Source organism: Macrosteles quadrilineatus, unplaced genomic scaffold (genome assembly GCF_028750875.1).
Source record: "Macrosteles quadrilineatus isolate MER2022 unplaced genomic scaffold, UCM_ALF_1.0 Scaffold_2__2_contigs__length_208266976, whole genome shotgun sequence".
NCBI classification, from domain to species: Eukaryota; Metazoa; Arthropoda; class Insecta; order Hemiptera; family Cicadellidae; genus Macrosteles; species Macrosteles quadrilineatus.
This window is the reverse complement of record NW_026542595.1, coordinates 31,879,561-31,904,748: the sequence shown is the minus strand read 5'-3', so window position 1 is coordinate 31,904,748 and position 25,188 is coordinate 31,879,561. Positions and strand designations below refer to the sequence as shown.

The window sequence follows — 25,188 nt, the reverse complement described above, 5'->3', positions numbered from 1 at the left end:
CAAATCTGTATTTTTAAAACCGAAATAGATAGAAATATTCTATTTGTGGCAATAATAGTTAACAAAGATTCCGCAATTTTTCACATGAAAAATATTTTTTTACCCCCCTAACAGGGTAGGTGGTAGGGGGTGACTTATTTTTTTCAAATAGCAACCCCTATTGAGTGACCCCTCATTTTGAAGAGTTTGTCAAAAGAAACACAATGACGCAAATCCGAGGTGAATATCTCACTCCTAGCCCAAATGGCGGATATTCCAAAATTTGATTTATTGTACGTGAAAAGCACCAATTTCACAAATAATGGAAAGAAATCTGTATTTTTAAAACCGAAATAGATAGAAATATTCTGTTTGTGGAATTGATTGTTGACATAGGTTCCGCAATTTTTTTAATCAACAATATTTTTTCAACCCCTTTAACAGGGTAGGAGGTGGGAGTGACTTATTTTTTTCAACAACAACCCCTATTGAGTGACCCCTCATTTTGAAGGGTTTGTTAAAAGAAAAAGAATGACGCAAACCCGAGGTAGATATTTCACCCCTAGCCTAAATGGTGGGTAATGAAAAATTTAATTTTTGTAAAAAAAAGCCCATTTTGGAATATCCGCCATGTTAGCTAGGAGTGAGATATTCACCTCGGATTTGCGTCATTGTGTTTCTTTTGACAAACCCTTCAAAATGAGGGGTCACTCAATAGGGGTTGCTATTTGAAAAAAATAAGTCACCCCCTACCACCTACCCTGTTAGGGGGGTAAAAAAATATTTTTCATGTGAAAAATTGCGGAATCTTTGTTAACTATTATTGCCACAAATAGAATATTTCTATCTATTTCGGTTTTAAAAGTACAGATTTGTTTCCATACTTAATTTACACACTGTATATACGTCCGTGAACGCGATAACTTGAGTAATTTTTGTCCGATTTTGATGAAATTTGGTTTAAAGGTGTAAAGCGGGATAAACTTGAATGAGTTCGCGAACCAGCACGATCGGACCATGGGAACGTGGCTTTACGGGGGGTTTTATGGGGTAAAAATTGGTTTTTCTCACTTTTGACCCTCAAAACAAAAAATTTCCCGATTTCTCATTAGACTTTTTTAAAGAGCTTAAAAAAACAAATAATTTAGTATATTAAAGTATTTTTGTTCGATTATTAGTAACGGAGAAAATTAAAAAAATTGTAAATTTAAAATTCCCATGTTATTCTTATGGAGAATATTGTCAAATGTTGTAGTTTGCTTGTTTATGGATATATTTTGATCAAACTTGGCAAATTTATTTATTTTGTACTAAGCTATCAATATTTTACTCAAAAACACACTTTATTAGTTTCCTTGTAGTAGCAAACCTAGGTACTCGTTAAACCTAATGTTATTAAAATATATTTAACTGAAAATCAATTCAGACAAATGGAAATTCGCTTAGTCGGCAGGTTTGCTGCGGCGGGGGTATTTTCTATTGTTTGGGTGAAGTGGTAGAACATTATGGCTATGGTAGATGTGTAATACTATAGTATACCGTAAATTTAAAGAAGCAAATTTTATCATACTGTGCCCTCCCCCATTGCAAACGCAAAGCTTGATTATAACCGTACTAAGAATGTTATACTTATATGCCAATCCCGTACGAAGGACGGGTACTCTGCTAGTTGTAAATATATTTATTAGAAGTATTATTTGATGTATCTATTTTTGTATTTTAATTTAACTTAATAACACGTACGATGCTGTACTGCAGGATCGTATCTGCAGGACTGGTTAATACATTGCCATTAAATAATTTAGTGATCTAAAGCTAAAACCAACAAAGCTTAAATCTGATTACAAATTTACAAGTGATTTTGAGTTTTTATACAAAAACAATAAGTTATTGATATTTGGGAAATAACTTAAATAGGCCTAGACTAATACAATTTTTATTTTGGCTTGTTTTAATTTTTTATTGACATTAACAATCCAGTTTTCTCTGGTAAAGCTTCACGACAGAAGGTAAAAGGTAAAAGGCTGTGTGAATATATATTTTTTGACCATTTTTTGAACATATAAACTACCTTGTACCGGTACTTTTTAGTAACTTCAATTTCCCTGTAAATATTCAGGCCTACGGCTGCAAGTCCACTCAGTCTATTTGCATAGATACACTGGACTCACGTCAATATACCTACGAGTACTATTTATGATTGTCAATTAACTTACACAGCGTGAGCATTAGAGCAACTATTGCTGGTCGCTAGTGGTAATAGCACGTAGGCACTATGAGGCAGGGCGGAAGGCAAACCTGCAGTCTGTTGGCTTAGGCCTAGAAATACTCGTCACAAAACGTTTACTCTTTGCTGTATTTAATTCAAGTTCTGTTGTAACAATAGGTTTAAAAAGTTTAAATGATATTTTAGAAATTATTGATATATGCCCTATGCTAGTGAAAATGATGCTAGTAGAAATTAGTGATGGCCTATGCTAGTTATACAGCTGACCCTGGACCCCCGTAAAGAGCTAAACCCTATGTTCTTGGGGGAGGGGCTTAAGCCACTGTAACATATAGAACTAAATTAAGTTACTCCGGGGGGACGCAAATTATCCATTATTCGTTCTTCATTTTTCATAATCCAGTCCAGAAATTAAATAAGTCCAACCAAGAGACGTTTAGTTGAATCTTAATTTTCATCAAACTAGTGTACCTGTTGCTCGAATTCGAGCAATTGCTAAGTATTACAGGCGCTTTTTTTTTTAACGAATAACAGTCATAATTTATGATGACTTTAAAAGATTCGACTCAAAGATTATGGAAGTACTCAAGATGTACATAATAGATCAATATAATCAACATTTCTTGTAAATCTTATAATTTTTCAAAAGCTGATCTTGTTTTTTAGTGTTTTCTACAAATAGCCTTAATCATTAGGTTGTCCATAATAACAATTATATAAATAAAACAAAAACATCATTTCTATTTCTTCTCCTTGGTGGTGTTCTATGACTTTCCTAAGTTTCCATAGTTTGGAAATCGGCTCTTTCAATGATTACTAAGAAATGCAGCGCACAGTGTTAATTCAGTTTTCTTTTCAGTGTATCAATTTATCGAGGCTCTCTCGCTTTTTTCCATTGTAATATTTACGCTAACCCAAATTCAAATAGTAAATACAGTATTTCATTTCAACCAAGTCTGTAAATGTTTGTAGCGAACTGTTAAATTAGCAAACTTATTGACTTTCCACAATCAACGTACTGTCCTTCTTCTCACTTTTAATTTCTAACAACAGCTGGAGTTTCATAACATTGTTTGTTTCCCATATTAATCTTATGGAGAAATACAAAACTTTAAAGGCCCCCAGGGCCTCGCGCTTTATTTAGGTATGTTACTTACTAACATATTTAATTGTTGTTAATGTTTGTTGACTTTTTCATAGTTATCTCTGTTAGCCTAATAGTCACCTACCGTACTCTTGATTTTTGCCACATTTTGTTGGTCATTTGTAGTAGGTACATGTATAATAATCTGAAATGGTGGATGCTGTTGGTGAATAAAAATGAATGTATCAGATTGATTGTGATCATCTTAACTTACCACTACAGTGGCAATTCGACATACCTATTCTTCATCTGCGCGATTTTAGTATCATCATGAATGTTCATTTTCAATTGCACAAACTTAACGTACCGCTTTCGTGACTACTTTAATATCATTAGATTTCCTTCTTAAAAAAGTGCTCAAATCTTTTTAAGAGGGAAATCTACCGTCATAAAAATAATGAAAATACTGAAAACAGGAAAAGAATAATGGAATTTTGTTCTCTTGGAACATGCCTAGGCTACTTTGAAATATTCACTTACATTTTTATTTGAAAAGGATTCATTTGACCTCTAAACCGAGACTTGCCAATCGGCCATTCTTTCTGTACTGAATCTGATCCAGTATTTCACATACTATATTGAAACTCTTAATTACAAGTTTGACTTTAATGAAGCATGGATGTAAAGTTAAGATGTTGGCTATCCTGCTAACTCGCGCGTAATATTTTTTTAAGTTGGCTTGGTTGAATCCTTGTTTTCTTTGTCTGCTGCCTTGAAAATTTAAGGTCAGCTGATGAGTCAGTCATTTTATAAGCAAACAAAAATCCCCAAAGCAGAACTACGGGCAACAGTGCAAAATTGTCACAGAAAGACAGCGAGGGTTGCAGAAAGCCTAGCCTGCCCAACTGGTTCTCAGAAAATGCTTCATAAAAATTTTTGCAGAAAATACTTCTGTAGAAAGTCTAGAACTTTATTTTCTGCAGAAAAATTCTCCGTTCTGTAAACAGTAACCCTTCAAAACGTCATGCATTACATAAATGAAAGCTGTGACGTCAATATTCGGTGCATTGATCGCGAGGATGAACGCATAGAATAACCAAATAACCAAAGGGTTTCGATGGAATAACAGTAGGCGCATTCAAACCGATAAAACTGATTTATTTTCAAATTTGTATGTTTGAAGTAAATACATAGGTAAATTAGTTTAATAAAATGTAACTGAACTTATTCATGAGTCAAAAACTAGAAACAAAAACAAGTTAAAAAAGTCAGTGCAATTTAAACAATGTTCAAAACATATCACTTCTTTCCACCAAGTTTAGGCTTCTTCAATTAACCTCCTCTGTGGCCTGAAGGTCCTTGTTGATCTTCGCAGCTGAGGAGGTACATTCGGGTGTGGTAAAGTTTCTGCAGGGGATGTTCTAGATCGTAGCTGAGGAGTGACATTTGGATGTTGTGAAGCTACTGCAGGGAATGTTCTAGGGCTAGGAAATACAGCTGTTAATCCATGGTTTTCTGAATTCCGAACATGTACTTCTGGATTTCGTACTTGGAAATCTGAAGAAGACAGTAGCTGTGGTAATTGTTTAATGCAGGGGTCGTCTTCCTCTTCCGATTCATTGTCTTGATAGCATTTCCGAATTTGACTTGTATGTGTTTTAGTGTGTCCATTAGTATCAATCAATTAATCAATTAATCAATCAACCATGTGCTCCTACCTAACTGTCTAAGTATGGTTCCAATTTTTCCATTTTACTTTCCACCCTTCAACAAAAGTACGAATGTACACTTTACTCCCAATAGAAAAGCCTCTGGTTTTATTATATCGCAGCTCTTCAGAAGGTTATCTTGAGTTTATCTTTTGTGAAGGTTTGATAAAATCTAATTTAGTTCGCAGATTACGACCCAAGAACAAAAATTCTGGTGTTTGTCCAGTTGCAGTGTGAGGTGTAGCTCGATAGCAAAATAAAAATGTCCTCAAGTTGTCTGTGAACAAGCTAGGCTCTTTATTGTACTGTAATTTGTTCAGAGCTCTTTTAAAAGTGTATCTAAATTTTTCTCCACTTGCCCATTTGAACTTGGGTGAGATACTGGAGTCGTATATGTTTGATAGTATTACGCAAGCAGAAATCTTGAAAACCTTGGAAGTAAATGAAGTTCCGTTGTCTGAGACGATTGTTCTAGGTATGCCATATTTACACAACAAATTCTTGAGCGCTTCTACTGTCTTTTCTGTTGTAAGGTACATAGGTACTTTAGAGGACATAGGTACTATTTCTGACCATTTCGAGAAAGCGTCAATCACTAAGAGAAACATTTGTCTGTAAAATGGTTCAGCAAAATCTAAATGGATTCGACTCCAAGGTTCACTTTCTTTAGGCTAGTTGACTAGATGTGTTTTACTTGGTAAATCTTTTACAAATAAGTTAAGTTACATTCACAGAAACGGTGACAAGTCTGTTCAATTAGAGCATCCATACCTGGCCACCACACATGACCCCGAGCCTCAGACTTCTTTCTGACAATGCCATTGTGAGATTCATGCAAGTAGTCCATGATGTAAGTTCGGTATTTAGGTGGAATAACAGTTCTTATTCCCCACAGAAGACAGTTATTATGTAGAGTCAGTGCATTTTTCTTAGAAAAGTAAGGCCTCAAGTTCTCATCTGGACACTTATTAGGCCAACCAACTTATACATAGTGCATCACCTTCTTGAAAACAGGGTCCTTAACAGACTCCTCAACGATTTCAGTACAAGTAATAGGGATCTCGGACTGCACTTCTGTTTGAATTGTCACTACTATTGTATGGTGTCCCTCATCATTGGAATCAAAACAATTAGGTTGAAATGACGGTAATCTACTCAAACCATCCACTTTACTAAAATTTTTTGTAGATATGTATTCAATGTCATACGTATAGTTAAACAGTATCAGAGCCCACGCTGAAGTCTATTGGCAGTTGTGGTAGGTACCCCTTTCTTAGATCCAAAAATTGTAAGCAAGGGTCTGAAAAATGAAGTGTTTTCCCAGTAGATATGGGTCCGGTGAAACTTCTTTATCGCGAAAATGATGGCCAGCTCTTCTATTTCTCTTTCTATTTGAGAATAGTTTGCTTCAGTGGAAGTCAATGTTTTCGAAGCATATGCAATAGGCTTTTCAGAGTTGTCAGGAAATCTATGAAAAATTGCAGCACCGATTCCTAAAGCTGATGCATCTGCAGCAAGAATGATGGGTAACTCTGGATTGTAATGTGTTAGTATAGGTGCATTCATTAATTAACAAGACTTTTAATTGGTTGAAACTGCGTTTACATTGGTCAGTCCTCCACAACAAATCTACTCCTTTCTTCTGCAGTTGATTCAAAGGATGACAAATTTTAGAAAATTCTGGCATGAATTTGAAGTAGTACGTAATCATCCCTAAAAATGCCTCCGATTCTTTGACATTTGATGGCTGTGGCATATCGATAATGCCTTGAACTTTAGAATCCGAAACTTGTAAGCCATTTTTAGCTAACCCAAGATATGTCACTGTTTCTTGCATAAACTTGCATTTATCTTTGTTCAATTGGAATCCAAACTCTTTAATTTTATTCAAAGTATTCTCTAGATTTGTGTAGTGTTCTTCATCATTGTGCCCTGTAACAATTATATCATCTAGATAGTTTGCTACGCCTGGCAACCCATTCAACATGTTGTACATAACTTTAGAAAATATAGCTGGAGCGGATGCGATTCCAATACAAAGTCGCTTGTATCTGTAAAGTCCTTTGATGGTATTAATCACTAGTAAGTCTTGTGAATCTCTATCTACTGGTATTGACAAGTAGGTATCAGATAAATTTATGACTGAGAATTTTTCTCCTCCATTCAAATTAGCAAATATTTCCTCAGGTGTAGGTAGAGGAAACTTCTAAATCTTTAAAGCCTGATTCAATCCTGTTGAAAGATCTGCACAAATTCTTATTTGACCAGAAGGTTTTTTAACAACAACACAAGGTGCAGCCCAATCAGAATAGCCAATTGGTTTTATCAGATCAGCTTCTACAAGCCTGTTGATTTCCTTGCACACTTTGTCCTTTATTGCAAATGGAACTGGCCTTGTCTTTTTGTAAATAGGAGAAGCATCTTCCTTAAAAATTAAGTGTGCCGTGAATCTTGTACAATGGCCACTTTTGTTACAAAAGAAATCCTTATTAGAATCAATTAATTTACTTAAGCTCATTCTTGGATGTGAACTTTGAAACCCTGACCTTGAAATGTCATCAACTTCCTTGGAAACCCATAAAGAATCACTTTGTAATGAATTAAGTGGCAATTCGTTGATTTTAAGCTCCTCTATCCAGTCTCTACCTAAAAGATCCTGAGTGCCACCTTCAGCAACGTACAGCTTTAGCTCTCTTTTAGTTTTCCTGAATGCCACTTTAACTGTTTGTTCACCAATCAAGTTTATGCAATGGCCACTATAAGATTTCAGTTTTGTATTTGAATGTAACAAAAGAAATTTTCCCAATCTTTCCCAAGTTCGTTGACATATAACAGAAACACAACTTCCTGTATCTAGTTGCATATTAATTAAAATAGGCTACTATTGATACAGATAGAAACCCAAATTAGAGAAAATACACTCACATTATGACACTGAAGACCAAGAGAAAAAATAGCTTCATTTGTCAATGTAGGTGAACAATCAAGTATGTTAGAGTTGATAGAGGTTCTAGAATCTCTTCCTCTTTCATTTTTAGTGAAATTAACTTGTCGGTTGTACGTTCCTTTTCCATGTCCACCAATTTTTTTGTTTTGAAAATCTGTTCTCCTTTTAATTTTGCAAACTTATGCCAAGTGACCTTTTGTATCACAATTATTAGGCTACATATTGCATTTCTAAATCTACATTGTTTCCTAAAATGGTTACCACCACAATAATAGCATAAATAGTTTGAATTTGTAATTAGAACCTCTCCATTGCTCTCATTATTGGAAAATGAAATCAGATTTTTCTTTGCTGAAGTGATAAAAACTGAACTTAATGTTCTAGCAAATTCAAGTACAGTATTGAAATCTGTGTAATCTTTCTGAAGTAAATTAGCTCTAATAGAATCTTCATATCCTATACCCATTATGAAGGATGTAATGAGAGCAGCTTGATTAAAGTCACCAGGGAAATCACAACTGCTGGCTAATTCTTTTAAGTTACTTGCAAAGGTGGACAAAGATTCAACACCTTGCTTCAGTGAAAAGAATTTTACTCTTTCGGCAACTTTAAACTTTACTGGCTTGAAATGCTTTACCAAAAGTTTAAAAAGTTGTTCATAAGTGAATTCGCTATTTTTTTTGGCTTGCAAATAGCTACCAATGTTTTAAGAACTGTACTATCCAGGCAGTCAATGAATAAACATCTTTTAATATCATCATTTGTAATATTGCACTTTGAATTTAATATTACAAACGTAAATGTCGCATGAATTAGGGTTAAATTTTTCCCATCTAGGTTGACTTACCAACATAGGATTATTAAGACTTGTTGGTAATGTATATTGAATTGAATAAGCTATCTTGCACTATAAGTTTTCCATAAAATCATCCTCGTCGTCAGTTTTATGTTTGAAGTAAATACATAAATTGATAGGTAAATTAGTTTAACAAAATAGAACTGAACTTATTCATGAGTCAAAAACTACAAACAAAAACAATAACAAAAACAAGTTAAAAGTCAGTTGCAATTTAAACAATGTTCAAAACATATCACAAATGTTCATTAAAAAACTATCACACATGTCATTTACTATCACATGTTCATTTATTTATTATTTGATTCATGGTTTTATCGTTTCAATTTATAGTAGGCCTAGTAAGTGGGTGAAGTTATATTTTCACCAACTTAAATCAAATTTAACATAACAACGCCCTTGAACCATTGATAATTTGAGATTGTATCATGAATTTGTGTTGTCCTTTTACAGCAATCCTGAAGGATGCAGATCTTACTAAAATGTCTGCTAAGAAAGTCAGAGAGGAAATTGAAGAAAAATTAGACTGCGATCTCTCCAGCAGGTATGTACTAAATAATACCCCCGCCGCAGCAAACCTGCAGACTAAGCGAATTTCCATTTGACTGATTTGATTTACACTGAAATGTCTACTTAAAAATATAACATTTATTCCCGATTTAAATAGAATTAGTTTAACAAGTACTTAGGTTTGCTGCATCAGGGAGGGTAAAACTTATTTTTTGTAAAATGTTAATAGTTAGTAAGAAATAAAAACATTTTCCAAATTTGATCAAAATATGTTCATAAACAAGCAAACTACAACAGTTTACTTATTCTCCATAAGAATAACATGGGAATTTTAAATTTACAATTTTTTGGAATTTTCTCTGTAACCATTAGGCGCATAATAACGCTTCAATATACTAAATTATTTGTTTTTTTAAGCTCTACAAAATGGTTTGGAAAGAAATTGCTAAATTTTACGTTTTTTGGGTCAAAAATGTGAAAAACCTATTTTTATCCCATAAAAACCCCGTAAACCCCCGTTCCCATGGTCCGATCATGCTGGATCGCGAACTCGTTCGAATAAACATAGGTTTACACGTTTGTACCAAATTTCATCAAAATCGGATCATTTTTGCTCGAGTTATTGTGCTAACGGACACATATATATATAAATATATATATAAATATATATATAAATATATATATATATATATGAATTTGAACGGATGGTGTTTTTGGCCTCTAGGGACCTCAAAACGAAAAAAAAAATCGCTCCCACGTCCAGGTCTTACCATGAGTACTACGGTAATAGCTTATTCCCTATATGGGAAATTCGCTAAAAATCAGTAAAATAAACAAAATTGGCTATGGCAACTAGAATATCAATCTAAATCTATGAAAGAGCAAGTATGTGTGTATATATACCCTATGGACTCAAAAATGTGAGTCCATAAAAATGTGAGAAATGTGTGTTGCTGGCTTAGTGGTTAGAGCGCGGGACTTCAGTTCCTGAGGTCCTGGGTTCGATCCCCCCCAAGTCACCAATGGATTTTATCTAAGTGATAAAGCCGCAACCCCTAGGTCTAGCCTGAAGTAATGTGAAAAACAATCCCAAGCTCGTGCCTAGCGTCCTAGGACAAAAAAAAAAAAAAAAAAAATATAAAAAATAATAACGATTATTAAATTCTAACAGACATTATTTCTATTTCTTCTACTTGGTGGTGTTCTATGACTTTCCTATGTTTCCATAGTTTGCAAATCCAAATCGGTTCTTTCAATGATTGCTCAATAAATACAGCAAAGTGTTAATTCAGTTTTCTTTTTAGTATATGAAACTGTCCAGGCTTTCTCGCTTTTAGCGAATTTCCCATATAGGGAATAAGCTATTACCGTAGTACTCATTGTAAGACCTGGACCCGGGACCGATTTAATTTTTCATTTTGAGGTTCCTAGAGGCCAAAAACAACATCCATTCAAATTCATATATATATATATATATATATATATATGTGTCCGTTAGCGCGATAACTCAAGCAAAAATGATCCAATTTTGATGAAATTTGGTACAAACGTGTAAACCTAAGTTTATTCGAACGAGTTCGCGATCCAGCATAATCGGACCATGGGAACAGGGTTTTATGGGGTAAAAATGAGCTGTTCCCATTTTTGACCCTAAAACAAAAAAAATTTGCAATGTGACACATTCATTGATGGCTTGCTAGTGCCTCATATTCGTCAACGATTGTTGGAGAGCTCTACTTTGACTTTGGATGAAGCAGCTTCTCAAGCCAGATTACTTGAACTTCCTAAATATCATTCTGCACAATAGGCTACATCTTTACCAACAGAAGTGTTTACCAACAATTAACACTGCAGCTTCAAAACCTATCAGTGAAAAGAATCGATACTTGTCTAGTCCTGATCCAAGACCTTCTGCTGCAGAACAAGAATCGTATCTATCTCAAGATAATATAGCATGTTCACTCAATCAGACACGTTACTTCTGTGGTTTTAAGAAACACAACAGAGCTGCTTGTCCAGCTAAAGAAGCTACGGAATATGCAGAGAATGCGGCATTAAAGGTCATTACCAAAAGGTATGTAGAAAATCCAAAACCCTGACTTCTACATTAACACCCTCAGTCCATCAGTCAAATTGTATTTTCTCAGTACCATCGTGTTTGAGTAAATCTGTAGTCCCAGTACAGTTAAATGGAATCAATGCATAGGCTCTTGGTAGTTCTGGTAGTTTTATCAATCAAAGCTCAGCACTTAGATGCAACATTCCTGTCATTCCATGTAATGGAGGAGAGGTATCTATGGCTTCAACAACTCTGCGTTCCTCAATAAAAGGGTTGTACTGTAAAATCAATCTCAAATTGCAAGATTATATTTACAAGAATGTGGTCTTCAGCGTACTTACAAACAAACTTATGTTCCGAAATTATTGTAGGGCATGGCATTCTGAAAAGATACTCAAGTTTACGAGAACATTTCGGAAGAAAAGAGCCTCCTCTCAACATATGTGGTGTAGCCTTAGCTAATGTTGAGCCAGTAGAACTATTTGGTTATCTATCTCCGGATTGCAAGCCTATTGCAACAAAATCTCGAAGGCACTCAGCAATTGACGAACAGTTTATTGAAAGTGAAATTCAATTACTGTTGAAAGAGGAGAATATTGAAGAAAGCAGGTCTCATGGAGAGAACAAGTCCTTGTTGTTGCATCAGATAACCACAAACGTCGGATGGTTGTGGATTATCCACAGAAAATTAATGGTTTTACAGAACTTGGTGTGTTTCCTCTCCCTAGGATTGATGACATAGTCAACAAAGTAGCTTTATACAAAATTTATAGTTCTATTGATCTTTAGAGTGCCTATCACCAAATCCCAATAACAGAAAATGACAAATCTTATACAGCATTTGACGCTTGCGGGAACTTAGCACCAATTCACATGAGTGCCATTTGGCTCTCATAAGTCTTAGTAATGGTGTCTCTGCTTTTCAACGTACTTTAACCAACATAATCACTTGTGAAAAACTTGGAAGCGGTTCAAGTCTATCTTGATGATATAACTATTTGTAGTAATGATCAGGCTGAACATGACAGGAACTTGGAAATTTTCATGAAAGCTGTTTCCAAATATAATCTTACTTTGAACAAACATAAATGCAAGTTTTCTACAACAATGATCCATCTATTTTTAGGTTATGTAATCATTCATAAATCAATAAGACCAGATCCAGATAGTTTGCAAACACTTTGAGATCTTCCCATTCCAACTAACTCAAACTCTCTTCACAGAGATCTTGGTATGTTCTCCCACTACAGTAGAACCCCGGTTAACGAAAATAAAGGGGGGAGAGCTATTTCGGATAACCAATTTTTCGGTTAACCCATCATATGCTAAAAATAGCCAATTTATTACCACAGTGTGTAGGAAAAATGAATTTAAGACAATGTCTATATAATTCAGTGATTTATTTCAGCTACAAAAATGTTACTTACTAATAGAAAATACTTTAAACCAGACAACTGAAGTTATTTAAGCATTTTACCGCCCTATATTATTTTATAGGACCATTTCGGTTAACCCGGGTTCCGGTTGACCCGAATTCTGTTAACAGGGGTTCTACTGTATTCACAATTCATTCCTAAGTTTTCTGAGAAGGTGAGCTGTTTAAACAGAAGTTCATTTCCACTGAATGAAGAAGCTAAAGTCTGTATTCGAAAGACTTAAAGAAGACATTGTTAATGCAGTAACTTCTTCAATTGACTGTGAAGGATTGTTAACAGTACAGTTGAAACTGATGTATCAAATCATGCAATAGGAGCAGCTTTGACCATTGATGGTAGACCTGTAGCATTTTCTCTAGATCACTAACAAATTTAGAACAGAAACGTTCATCTATTGAGAAAGAAGCACTTGCAATTTTGGAAGCATTAAGGAAATGGAGGCATTATCTCATAGGCAGACACTTTCGTCTCATAACAGATCAACCTGAATCCTTCATGTTCAGTGATCGGAATGCAAGCAAAATCAAGAATGATAAAATAATGAGATGGAGAATTGAGCTATCTTGTTATAAATATGAGATTATTTATAGAGCTGGAAAAGAAAACAAAACAGTAGATGCATTATCCAGGGTGTGTTCATTGATGGAAGGAAGCTTATCAAACCTTGTATCACTACATGACGCATTATGTCATCCAGGAGTGTCTCGGATGTATCATTGGACTGAGAGTAAAAACTTCAGTGGCTTAACAGCAGGGCCCGCATTGCGGGGGGGCCCGGGAGCTGAGGGGGCCCGCGGACCGGTGAGCGGGAAACGGTGAGCAGAGAGGCCCGTGAGACGAGTGGGGCCCAAAAATTGGAGTTCATTCTTATTTAAATGTATTATCAAACATTCAATAATTGTATTGAACAAGTAATAACATTGGTTTTATTAATAATATGTTGTTATAAATTATCGTTTAATTTCGTTAGGCCTCTTCAGTGATTACGAACTAGGGTAACAAATTTAACGTGTTATAATGTGGGTCTTTGATTATTATGCAATCTTACTTTCGTCACCGAAAATTATTTTACTTCTCGTTGATTTCGTACACTGCTTATGTCGTATGTCAACATTTTGAAATATTATGTTACTTTGGAGCCTGGAGTCATGAGCGTTGGCTGGGGCTTTTAATATTGTATTATTTTACCTTTAAGTTTTGCCCTAATATTGATTGTATTTTGTTAAATATAATATACTGCTACTCTACTGACTGTGTTTGTTAGCCCATATCTTATTTTACGTCTCAATTAATCAATACTTAAGACATTTGATTAAAGGTAAACGCTTGAAATCCATACAAATATAAAATAAAAAAATGCAATAGGCTATTTTAGCCTGTGATAAAAGTATGTCAATCTATTAAATTAACCAGATTTTAGTGTATGAGTTAATTTTAACCAAAGATTAAACTAACCTAATAAATTAATACTTTAATAGGCCTACTTTACTTTGAAATGGCGACCATACCAATGTAGGTATTTTAAGCCAAGAATTAATGGAGATGAATGTAGGATGAGTGGCGCAACCTTTTAGTTTTGAAAGGGACCAAGGCCAACATATTCCTTAGACACAGCTGTTAATTAATAGCCAATACAGCCAAAGGCAACTAAGCGGCCTACAGTTTATAGAGGAATTCAAATCACATTTTTGCCTTGCAATTAATGAATTAGTCTAATTATCAGGGTAATGAAAATGGATAACATGTGTGATAAATGAAAGGTAAAACCTCCTTGATATAGACATTCTGATACGGATGAAAAATAAGGTTTTATTTGATTTAAAAAACTATTTACAAATACTGATATTGACATAAATGATGTAGTGATGTAACTTTTTCATCAAACCAATATTAAAATAGGCCTACTTAAAACACCCTTTTATGGAACATAACCCATAATTTATTTACCACTCTTTTTATGATTAATCTGTTTGATCATTGTATCGGTGGTCCGCAATTAACTCTGGGGGAGGGGGAGGGCATTTGATTATGTAGTATCGGTGGTCTAAAAATAACTTATGAGAGGGGGGCCCAAAAAATAAGTTTGCAGGGGGGCCCGTAAAAATTTGTTACGCCACTGAAAAACTTGCCTTATTCACTGGATGAGATCAGAAAAGTAACTTCCTCCTGTGCTTAGAGGTAAAACCTCGATTCCACATACATGAAGGACAACTCAAAAAAAGCTACTCAACAATTCAGAAGACTTAACATCGATTTTAAAAGGCCACTTCCATCCAAAGAAAAGAAATCGTTATCTTTTAATAGTCGTGGATGAATATTCTCGATTTCCATTAAGACACAACTGCTAAAACTATTATTCTGAGACTAAAGGAACTTTTCTCAATGTTTGGAGTACCGACTTATGTTCATTCTGCCAGAGGTTCAAGTTTTATGTCTCAAGAACTCAAGTCATTTTTATGTTCACTAGGAGTTGCCACCAGCCGTACAACGGACCAAACGGACCAATCCTCATGCAACGGGCAAGCAGAGAGGTATGTTGGTATAATTTGGAAGACAATCGAACTACCACTTAAAAGTTCTGGACATATCTGATTGGGAAAAAGTACATTTAGAAGCTTTGCACTCTATCTGGTCGTTATTGTGTACCTCAACTAATACAACACCACATGAAAGACTATTTCCCTTTTCTAGAAGATCTAGTAATGGTAAGACAACTCTTGGCTCATGAACCCAGGTCCAGTGCTCATGATGTCAGGAGCTGGAAATACGAACCACTTGTTGAAGAAATGTCAGGAACTCGAAATACAAACCACTCGTTGAAGATGTACTGCTCCTTGAGGGGAATCCTGAGTACTATTCTCACATAAGATATGCAGATGGCCGTGAAACTACAGTGAGTTCCAGGCAATTAGCACCTGTAGGAGAAGTGTCACGTCATGAAGAAGACTCAAACTCCAATCTACGACATGAAGAAGATTTAAACTCAAATCTACAAATAAATTAAAGAAGCTCTGATGTTGAGGTCGAATCTGAGCCTATCTTCAGAAGAAAGACTGAATCAAGACCATGTTGCTCTAAGGAGAAGCTCCAGGAATAAACACCCGCCTTTGTATTTAAAAGATTATGTCAGCTAGAAAGGGAAGAATGTCACATAATTCCTTTCTATCTGTGCATTGTACCATCTGTTTAAATGTTTAGAAATTGTTTTTGTTTATTATGATGTTAGTTGGTTCATATTGTTAGCTTTATATCATGCTAGATTCTTTGTTCAATAAAGCCTAACTAAAGGTAATTTTGTTTTATTCATTCAATCTACAACAAGCTCTAAGCCTGGAAATAGGGCAAATACTGAAAGATAATCAAGCTATTCTTGCAAAGATGCATGTAGGTACAGAGTAGTTAAAATCTGACAAAACCCTTTTAAAGTAATAATAATAATCAGTATCAGCATTCTGACACATACTTTCTCCCATAAGTTTGTCAACAACCTTTATCATGTGTAAGCGGTGAGAGTAAATATACGGAAATGGGATTTGTAAAATTTTGTTCAGAATTTAAAGGACTATAACATACTAAATTTTTATCAAAATCGTTTGGGCCATTTTTGGGAAAATCCTATTTTTCCGTTATTTTAAGGGGTTTTATGGGAAAATCCCCATTAAAAATCTAAATTTATAAAAAATGAAAAAAGCTATCAAAATTGTAAGGACCATAACATACTATGTTATTTTTTGTTGTTTTATGGGAAGATAACATAATTTACAATAACTTTTGAACGGTAATTTTTACAGAAATGGGATTTGTACCATTTTGTTCAGAACTTAAAGGGCTACAACATACTAAATTTTTATCAAAATCATTCGGGCCATTTTTGAGAAAATCCGATTTTTCTGGTTTTTTATAGGAAAATCCCCATTAAAAATCAAAATTTCAAAAAAATGAAAAAACGCCTGGAGATACCATGGATTAGAACCTACATACCAAATTTCATCGAAATCGGACCACAGGTGTAGTCCCTAGCTCTTTACACATCCAGACACACATTCACACACACACATCACTTTGAAAACCACTTTTCCTACAGTCACCCGACAAAGTTGGCTTCCTTGTACTGTTTATAGTACAGAAAGCTGCTAATTGCTGCATATTTATACTTTGCCGTACGGTTTATACTTTGCCGTACGGTTTATACTTTGCCGTACGGTTTATACTTTGCCGCACATCAGGATTCCAACAAAACAACACAAAACAGCGTGGTTCTATTATGCACGTAATCCCTGTACGCTTGGAAATAGGTTGGCAGCACTTAAAGATAATACTACTATGATCAGCTGATTGACTATTATAACTACGATTTAACCTGTCATTCGTGTTTATAGTTTCGGTATTTCTGAACTTTCTTGACTTTTCTTTTAAACGTTTTAAAAACATTCCTACGATCTTAATAAACAAGAAAATACCTTTAAAGCATTTTTTTAGGCGCGGAAACCACTTCAAATTACAAAAACATACGGAACTATATTCTCAAAACGTGGAGCAAATTTCTTGCCGAGGAAAACTAGCGGAGTGATACAGACCGCGGGTACTACTTTCTCTAGGGCACCATTTGTGTTGCCAGCTGAACCTAAAAACGTGTTGTATAGTGTTTGAAAGACTAATTATTTATATGCTTTATAGTGACTGTAGGAAAAATATAATGTGTAACACGAGTGAAAAAGGCCTTTGCTGCACTCGAGATCATTCTGCACTCGCCTGCGGCTCGTGCGTAAACATTGCTCTCGTGTGCAGCAAAGTGCCACTTTCACCACTAGTTACACAAATAACTATTTTGGGTCCAGGGGGGCGCAAAACGAATATATCCACTCAAAACTCAAACTCGAAAATTTTGACGAAAACAATACTTTCTCCATATACTATGGTATAGGGGGAGAAAGTAAAAATGTTATTAGAAATGAGGCACGTGAGTCATCCGAATTGAATAAAGCTAAATATAAATATGCCATTTATTTAGCACTTAAGTAACCACTTGTTAAATATTTTATTTTGTTGGTAGGAAAAAAGAAATTGACGACCTAGTAATGCAGTGTTTAAAAGAAAAAAAAGGCAGTGGAAAGAAATCAGGTAAGAAAAACGGAAAGAAAGACTCTGATGATGAAGGTGGAGATGATGATGGCGAGGATGAGGAGGAAGAAGAAGAAGAGGAAGAAGGAGGTGATGAAGATGGATCAGAAGAGGAGGAGAAGCCGAAAAGAGCAGCCAAAAAGCCAGCACCCAAGCGGAAGAAGGGAAGCAGCGAAGAGTCTGAAGAAGAAGATGTAAGTATTGACATTTCAGCAACTTACCCTTTGCGGACGGGTGACGGATATATCCGCATATGGGTTATTATGTTCCAGACGGGAAACAGATACATCTGCCTTATCTTAAGACAGCCTGGCTAATGTTTTTGCAGTACCCAGATGTCTCGGGCTACCACGGCATTACTTCCCTGCACTCTCCGTAACCCCTGCGACCTTGAAAATGACACACCACCCTCCCCCGCGCTCCCCGCATCCCCACAATGCTACGCATACTTGGCGATTTTTGTTGGTGCTAAAAGCTACAGTTGTCTGTCTAGCAGCATAAAATAGTGATATGCACAATCGCTTGTATTGCAAATTGTCCTAGTTTTCAGAGACGGGCGGCGGATATATCAGCCGTTTTTCTGCAAATCCGTGGACGGGTGGCGAATATATCCAAACAAATTTTTGTATCCATAAAAAAGTTAAAAATTATATAGATAGTATCGTTACTTCCATTGTGTTTATTTAGTGTATACAGGTAAAAAAAAAACAGATAATGAAAATAATTTTTTTTTATTTGTATAATTTTTGCCTGTTCTGGGCCATAAAGTCCTGTCCAGCCTGTCCGGGAAGGGTTGAAAAGCGATATCTCATTAACTACGCCAACATGACAACTTGGTGCATATTGATCCAGGGTAATACTGGGCATTGATGTATTCTACAGTAGAACGACTATAATCCGGATTATTTAGGACCGAAACCCATCCTGATAATAAAATTATCTGGATTATTGAAAAGATCCAGCATGCATTTTGAGTATTTATAGCAACGTGTGTAAGTTGTAGGCTACAGTAAAAACCTCAGACACTACATATTTGAGCTTAAAAAAAAACTGAGTGTTTTCAACTGCGGTAGTGGTTAGCTTTTTTGCTTTAAGTTCTTAATTAGTTTTTAATGACGGTAAAAAATTTTACTTCTAGCTTGAGACAAATCCAATTTATTGAAGGTTCTGATTTTTTATGCTCGAATCATGGACGCTCTACTGTATTTAAATTTCAGGAGACCAGTAATAAGTAGTAATAAGACCTGGAATTGCGATATATTCGACTTCTGAAAATTGTATGTTAAACTAGAAATGAAAAACAATTTTTTTCCTCTTTTTATGCGGCTGGGTCATTATTGAGGGTTTTTAACACAGTATATACAGTAATATATAAGATATTCATAATTATTCATTTTAAAAGCATGGAAACAGTATACATTTTCAAATTGGTGTAACTCGATTAAACACATTTCTACATTTACATCAAGACATGTATTTTATCCTTCTGTACAAAATTTCACAAAATTACTGTAAAAAATTGTGACTAGGCCTAAATGCTATGTTTGTTACCCAGGAGAAGGACAGTGATGACGAATATAGTCCAGCAAAGAAAGCTAAGGGTAAGCCCAAGGGTAAAGGCAGGAAGAAGAAGAAGGGCAGTGACTCAGACTCTGATGAAGACTGGGGAAAAAATAAAGCCAAGGCCAAGAAAGGAGGCGGTGTAAGTATATCCCCAATAAAATTCTGTAATTTTCTTGCACACAATGATTCAAGTCAATGATATTTTGGTTTATTTATATTAATATTTAAAAATAACGGTTAGCAGTGGTGAATAATGTCATTTACTCATATCCCTGTTAATGAAAGCAAGACATGTAAAACCCAAAACATGGACAATGGTATTTCATGCTGCTGATCGGAGGCATAACTTACTCTCCTACCAACACTTTGTCACAATACCTAGATTTCATTTTGTATTATGGCAATTTTGTGTTGGATAAAGACCTCTATTGTCTCTCTGAAGCTGTGGCCACATAGGCGTTTTTTCACGCACAAATGCAGCGTGAAAACACGCAAAAAATTAGAGTAGCATTGAAACAAATAGGCGCCCGCTACTGCGGTAAAACACACCGTGTGTGGTATTCGCCATAACATTTAATGCTGCTCAAGTTTTTCGCGTGTTTTCACGCTGTGGTGTGTGAAAAAACGCCCGCGTGGCCGCAGCTTGAGCATAATAAAAACTAAAAGACTCCCCCTGAACTATCCCATTATGGGGAAAGAGGCCAAACTGTGATACTTGTTTGTTAAAGTTTTGCTTGGTAATTGGATTTTTGTGTCTGTGGTATTGCAGGGCAAGAGAGGAGGAGGTGGCTACACCAAGGTGTGCACTCTCACTCCTGAACTAGCTGCTGTGGTTGGTCAGGACAGCATGGCTCGTCATGAAGTTGTGAAGAAGGTTTGGGCCATCATCAAGGAGAAGAACCTCTATGTAAGTACATGTTTTGTTATACAGATTTTATAATATTGGTTTGTAAAGTAACTTTATTATTAATAGGACTACTCTAGGTACTTTTTTCAGTGAGATTGTTTTTATAAGTTAACCAAGTCAAAAGTAAAAACTGAAGTCCTTGAATGAACTGGGTCGTTGATATTTCAGTTGTGAAAACATGGATTGACCTCTTAAATTTGTGATTAAACTTTAATCAAGCATAAAAAAAACAAGTGTTCAATAAAGACAAATTGAAGTGAAATTCATACATGGCATCTGAGTTCCAAAAGAAATCTCCTTTCATGCTGCAGACAGTAATTTGTGGTTTTGAGGGGGATGGTGGAACTGGTAGCAGCGAGTGTTAGTGTCCAGCTGACCGTAAACTAGGGGCAAAAGTCTATGAATTATTCATGAATTTTGTATAGGGAACGGGAGTTATGGAATAATCACCAATAGCACATGTCTGAGCACAAATTATTTGATGGAGTTCCCTTGCCTATCTTTAAATATTGGCCAGGTGTAGTAAGAAAGTCACAATCTTGGGGAAAGATCATATTGTAGCTGTGATTGCTGAGATAGATGTTGTGCCATCATAGAAGACTATCACAGATTCGCCCAAACTACAAGAAATGTTCATGGGTATGCCGCGATCCCTGGAGCCAGTCATGGTGCCACTGTGCACGCTATAGATCGTAATTGCCGGAGATTAAGCTATTTTAAAGATGATTCACATTTATCCCTTTCGCAGCCAGAATCTTTTAATTTAAATATAATCGAAAACCTCCGAGGTCTTTTTTCCAATGCTTTTATAAAATGGCTTTATCTTTTATTTTAGCAAATATTTTGATAACACCTTTTTCTTGAGTTTTAATAAAATTGCTTTTTTTAAAAATACAATATTTAAATGAAGGTGTGAATGGAATTTTCTTTTGTTTCAGATTCAGATTCAGAAACACTTTATTCAAGATTTACATTTTACAAATATAAATGCAGAATGGCGTCAATAAATACAATTAATTCTATAAAATATTATCAAAATGCTCACTAAATGAGTAGTAACATTTGCTTAATATAAATATTTTCAATTTCTTTTTAAATGTCTTAATATTATTAATTTCCATTAAATCTTTAGGCAGAGCATAAAAAAACCTAGTACCTGCAGCAGTGGGTTTTTTATTATAAAACTCTAAATTATGCCTCTGGATGGCTGGGTAGTTCCGATGCCGAGTATTATAATTATGTGACATTCCCAATTTTGGAAGTGTATGTGTATTCATTTCACTTTTTAGATTAATTATAGTTTTATAAATATATAATCCATACACTGTAAAGATATTTAATTTAGCAAAATACTGTTTTGCCGATTGGTTTTCATAATTTTGTTACTAAATGTAAGTCAAAAAATAAAAAATAAATAAAAGTTTTAGTAAAACCAAGATATTCTCAACCATTTTATTTAGTTCATACATTAGAAACTGAAACACTCAAATATTCTTTTGTGTTACTTACAATTTGTTATTTATATACAATCATAGCTATTTAATAGAAAGCATTATTTACGATTGATTGTATTTTTCAGGATCCGAAAAACAAGCAGTTTGCCATCTGCAACGATGATTTATTTAAAGTATTTGGTAAGTTATGGTTTTAGAAATTAGCTTATGATAGTAATAAGCTACGACTAGTGGATTGTAGGGACATAAGTCCCTAAAAAGCTCAAATATAAAACAAATTATTGTAATATTTAAGCAAACTCTGAATCAAATTTTCTATGTGTCAGGATAGATATCCCTTTACACCATATCTTTTATGTAAATCTAACAGCTGATGTATCTTAAATATTTTGAATGTGATTAAATACATCCCTTTAAGAGTTCCTGCCCTTAGGAGAGGGTTTACAGTTTGATGTAAATTCTACCATCTTTAATTAAAAAAATATTAGACAAGATTTGGTGTTTGTGATTTGTTATGAATGTTGTGTGATTCTTAAACCGTGTTTACACCAGAAAATGACATTATCTCTTAAACATTTTCTTGCTAACTCCAGTGTAGCCTACGTGATTTCAAACAAGTGCTGTAAAACAGGATTTAAAAAACTTCTTGTTGAAAACAAAAATTATGTTAGTAAACATAAACAAATTTGATAATAGCAAATGTTTTCAATAAGAAACAGGGTTTCTTTGGATTGTTATTAACTTGTTTAAAACATTTGTTGTATATTCTAGTGTAAATGCTGATTTCATAAATTCTCATAGCTGAGCATGAGATAAAAGCCAAATCAACCTTACCTACTGCAGGCCTTTGGGAATTAGATTGAAAACTTCATTTTGATAACTATTAAATATTTGATGCATGTACAAAAAAATATAAAATTTATTTATTTTTTCACAATTTGTGTTTATTTGATCTTGTATTCGACCTCTTTTCAGGTGTGAAACGTTTCCGTACCTTTGGCATGATGAAGTACCTCAAAGACCACTTCGTTGACTAGAAAACTCTTGAATTTTAACGGTATTTTTATCATAATTTTCTTGAATTTAGACTGTGAACAGGTACCTCATGCGGTATTGTGTTTTTATTTATATATAAATATTATTTACAACACAGTTTACAATCACCTAACATCATTAATGTGTAGTTGTGAATAATGGAGGATGTGTATTTGTATTGTGATTAGCAGTAATGTTATATGTAAATCTATTATTTCATGATCATTTTGATATTTTTTTTTATGTCCAAAATTTATCTTTCACTACCTGGATCAGTTGTACATGAATGTATTTGTAAGTATTTGCAGTATATAAAATATTGACTTGTGTTTTGGTGTCTCACATTTTTTGCCAAACATCTTCAATCGATATTTGATATATTTTTTATGGATGAGTTTATTGAGTGATATACTTCTTAGGTTATTTTTAAGTAAAACACATTTATAGTCTTATATTATTTCAGTAACTATTTGCTTTGACTTTTTATGTATTTAAAACTAATTATTATTGTAATGTGTTTTAATAAAAAATAAATAAAAGATCTCTTTTGACACGTGACACATTTATTATAATTTGGCTCAAAGTTCTTTTTTCATTTGTACAATCTTCCAATTTTTGGGGTGTTAACTCCCTCTTTGACATAAGAGTATTTATACTAGAAAGGTAGCTTGACGGTACGTCCAGAGAGCACGCCGATTCAGATTCAGATTCTGATTCCGATTTTCGGCGGCAGGAATGGCCCTTGCATTCAAATGGAAGTGGCCGTATTGGCTGCTGGTTTCCGAGCCCGCAGGCACCTGCTCACTGGAATGAATTCTTCATTCTGGTTTCAGATTTTGCTTGTGCGCATCCCATTAAGTTTAATAAATTATGTTATAAATATTTTTTTTTCATTCTTACTTTTAGGGTTACTACTATTAAATGGTCTTCATGATTTTTTTTTTTTTTTTTATTATGAAGGTTAAACCAGTTTCTTACAATACAATGTCCAATTTTAATAATACGTTTCAGTGGTTCCCATTCAACGCAATATATCTGACTCAGATTAACCAAGAGCCGAAAATCTGATTCTGAATCTGAATCGGCGTGCACTCTGGACATACAGTAAGGTTTTATCAAACTTCCCATGAAGGGAATAAGATAATACCGTGGGTATCATGGTAAGACCAAAACTCAGGACCAACGTTTATTTGAAGGAGTTTGCAATCCAGCATGATGGGACTAGGAATGGGGTTTTTTTTTTTTTAAATAGGGGTTTCCAATTTTTGATGCTTAAAACATACCACTTAGCAGCTTATTTTGGTATAGAGCTTAAAAACACAAATAATTCAATGTATTTGCTTAATGGTTATGGAGAAAATTTAATAACTACTGTAGGCCTATAATTACAAAAATTCCCATGTTATTGTTATTTAAGGACAACAAGTACATTTGTAGTTTTTGTGGATTTTGGTAAAATTGACAGTTATTTGTTTATTTAAAACATCACAATACTTAATAAAATTGACAGGTCAAACAGAATAAGAATATATTTATTTCCAAAATTACAAATTAGTACAATTGTGGCTTAAAACAATGTACAAAGGAAAAAAATCCCCACAAAGACTGTACATCTGCGTGTGGGGAGAGTCTTTGTCGCTCACCACTTCACGGACAAGATAACAAAATAAACAAATAATTATTTAAATAAAAAGAAGTATTTTTTTCCCATATCGTTGGCAAAAAAGACTAAATTGAACATAAACAATTATTGAGATGAGTTGAACAGGTCTATAATATAATAAACTGAGAATACTTAAATGAGGGTGCCAGTACTGAAGTAGTTTGGAATTGTTAGCCTAATTTAGTTTTGGAATTGTTATCGACTTTCATTATGTCCTGTACTGGGATCTGATGAGCTCTTTGGCAGCATCATCGCTCAGTCCGAGGAGCCAACGCCCGATCTTTCTGCTGAAAACCGTGACACTGTCTCCCTCCCATTCTCTTATCTGTATGGGGAGATTGGTGCATATAATGTGGGCTAGATAGTGAGGGGTAAGAAGCTGTGCTTTATTGTTCAATTTGGGAACAATTTGGGGGATTTGGGAGATGCCTATGTGTGTTTTAGATCTAGTGTCATCATAAGAATGTAGTGAGTCTTTAAGAATAGTTTCCTGATGCTAAGGACTGGAAAATTTTGGAAAAGTAGGTAGGTGGGGGTATCTTAGGTCTTTTTTTAGTATTTGTTTGATTATGGATTTCTGGGTAACGGCAAGAGGAGCCAACACAGAGGCAGACGCAGCCCCCCACGCAAGTATCCCG

General features: G+C 34.7%; 1 protein-coding gene across 1 annotated transcript in view; it reads left to right on the top strand.

Moving 5' to 3' along the window:
• The window catches only part of LOC128987254 (uncharacterized), a 49,594-nt gene extending 26,378 nt beyond the window's left edge, over positions 1–23,216 (top strand). The window contains exons 2-7 of the mRNA XM_054408011.1: positions 9,256–9,346; positions 17,861–18,122; positions 19,484–19,630; positions 20,261–20,398; positions 21,978–22,032; positions 22,828–23,216. Coding sequence (XP_054263986.1) covers positions 9,256–9,346; positions 17,861–18,122; positions 19,484–19,630; positions 20,261–20,398; positions 21,978–22,032; positions 22,828–22,889 — 755 coding nt within the window. The 3' untranslated portion in view covers positions 22,890–23,216. The remainder of the gene's footprint in view (positions 1–9,255; positions 9,347–17,860; positions 18,123–19,483; positions 19,631–20,260; positions 20,399–21,977; positions 22,033–22,827) is intronic.
• Positions 23,217–25,188: the final 1,972 nt, after the last annotated feature.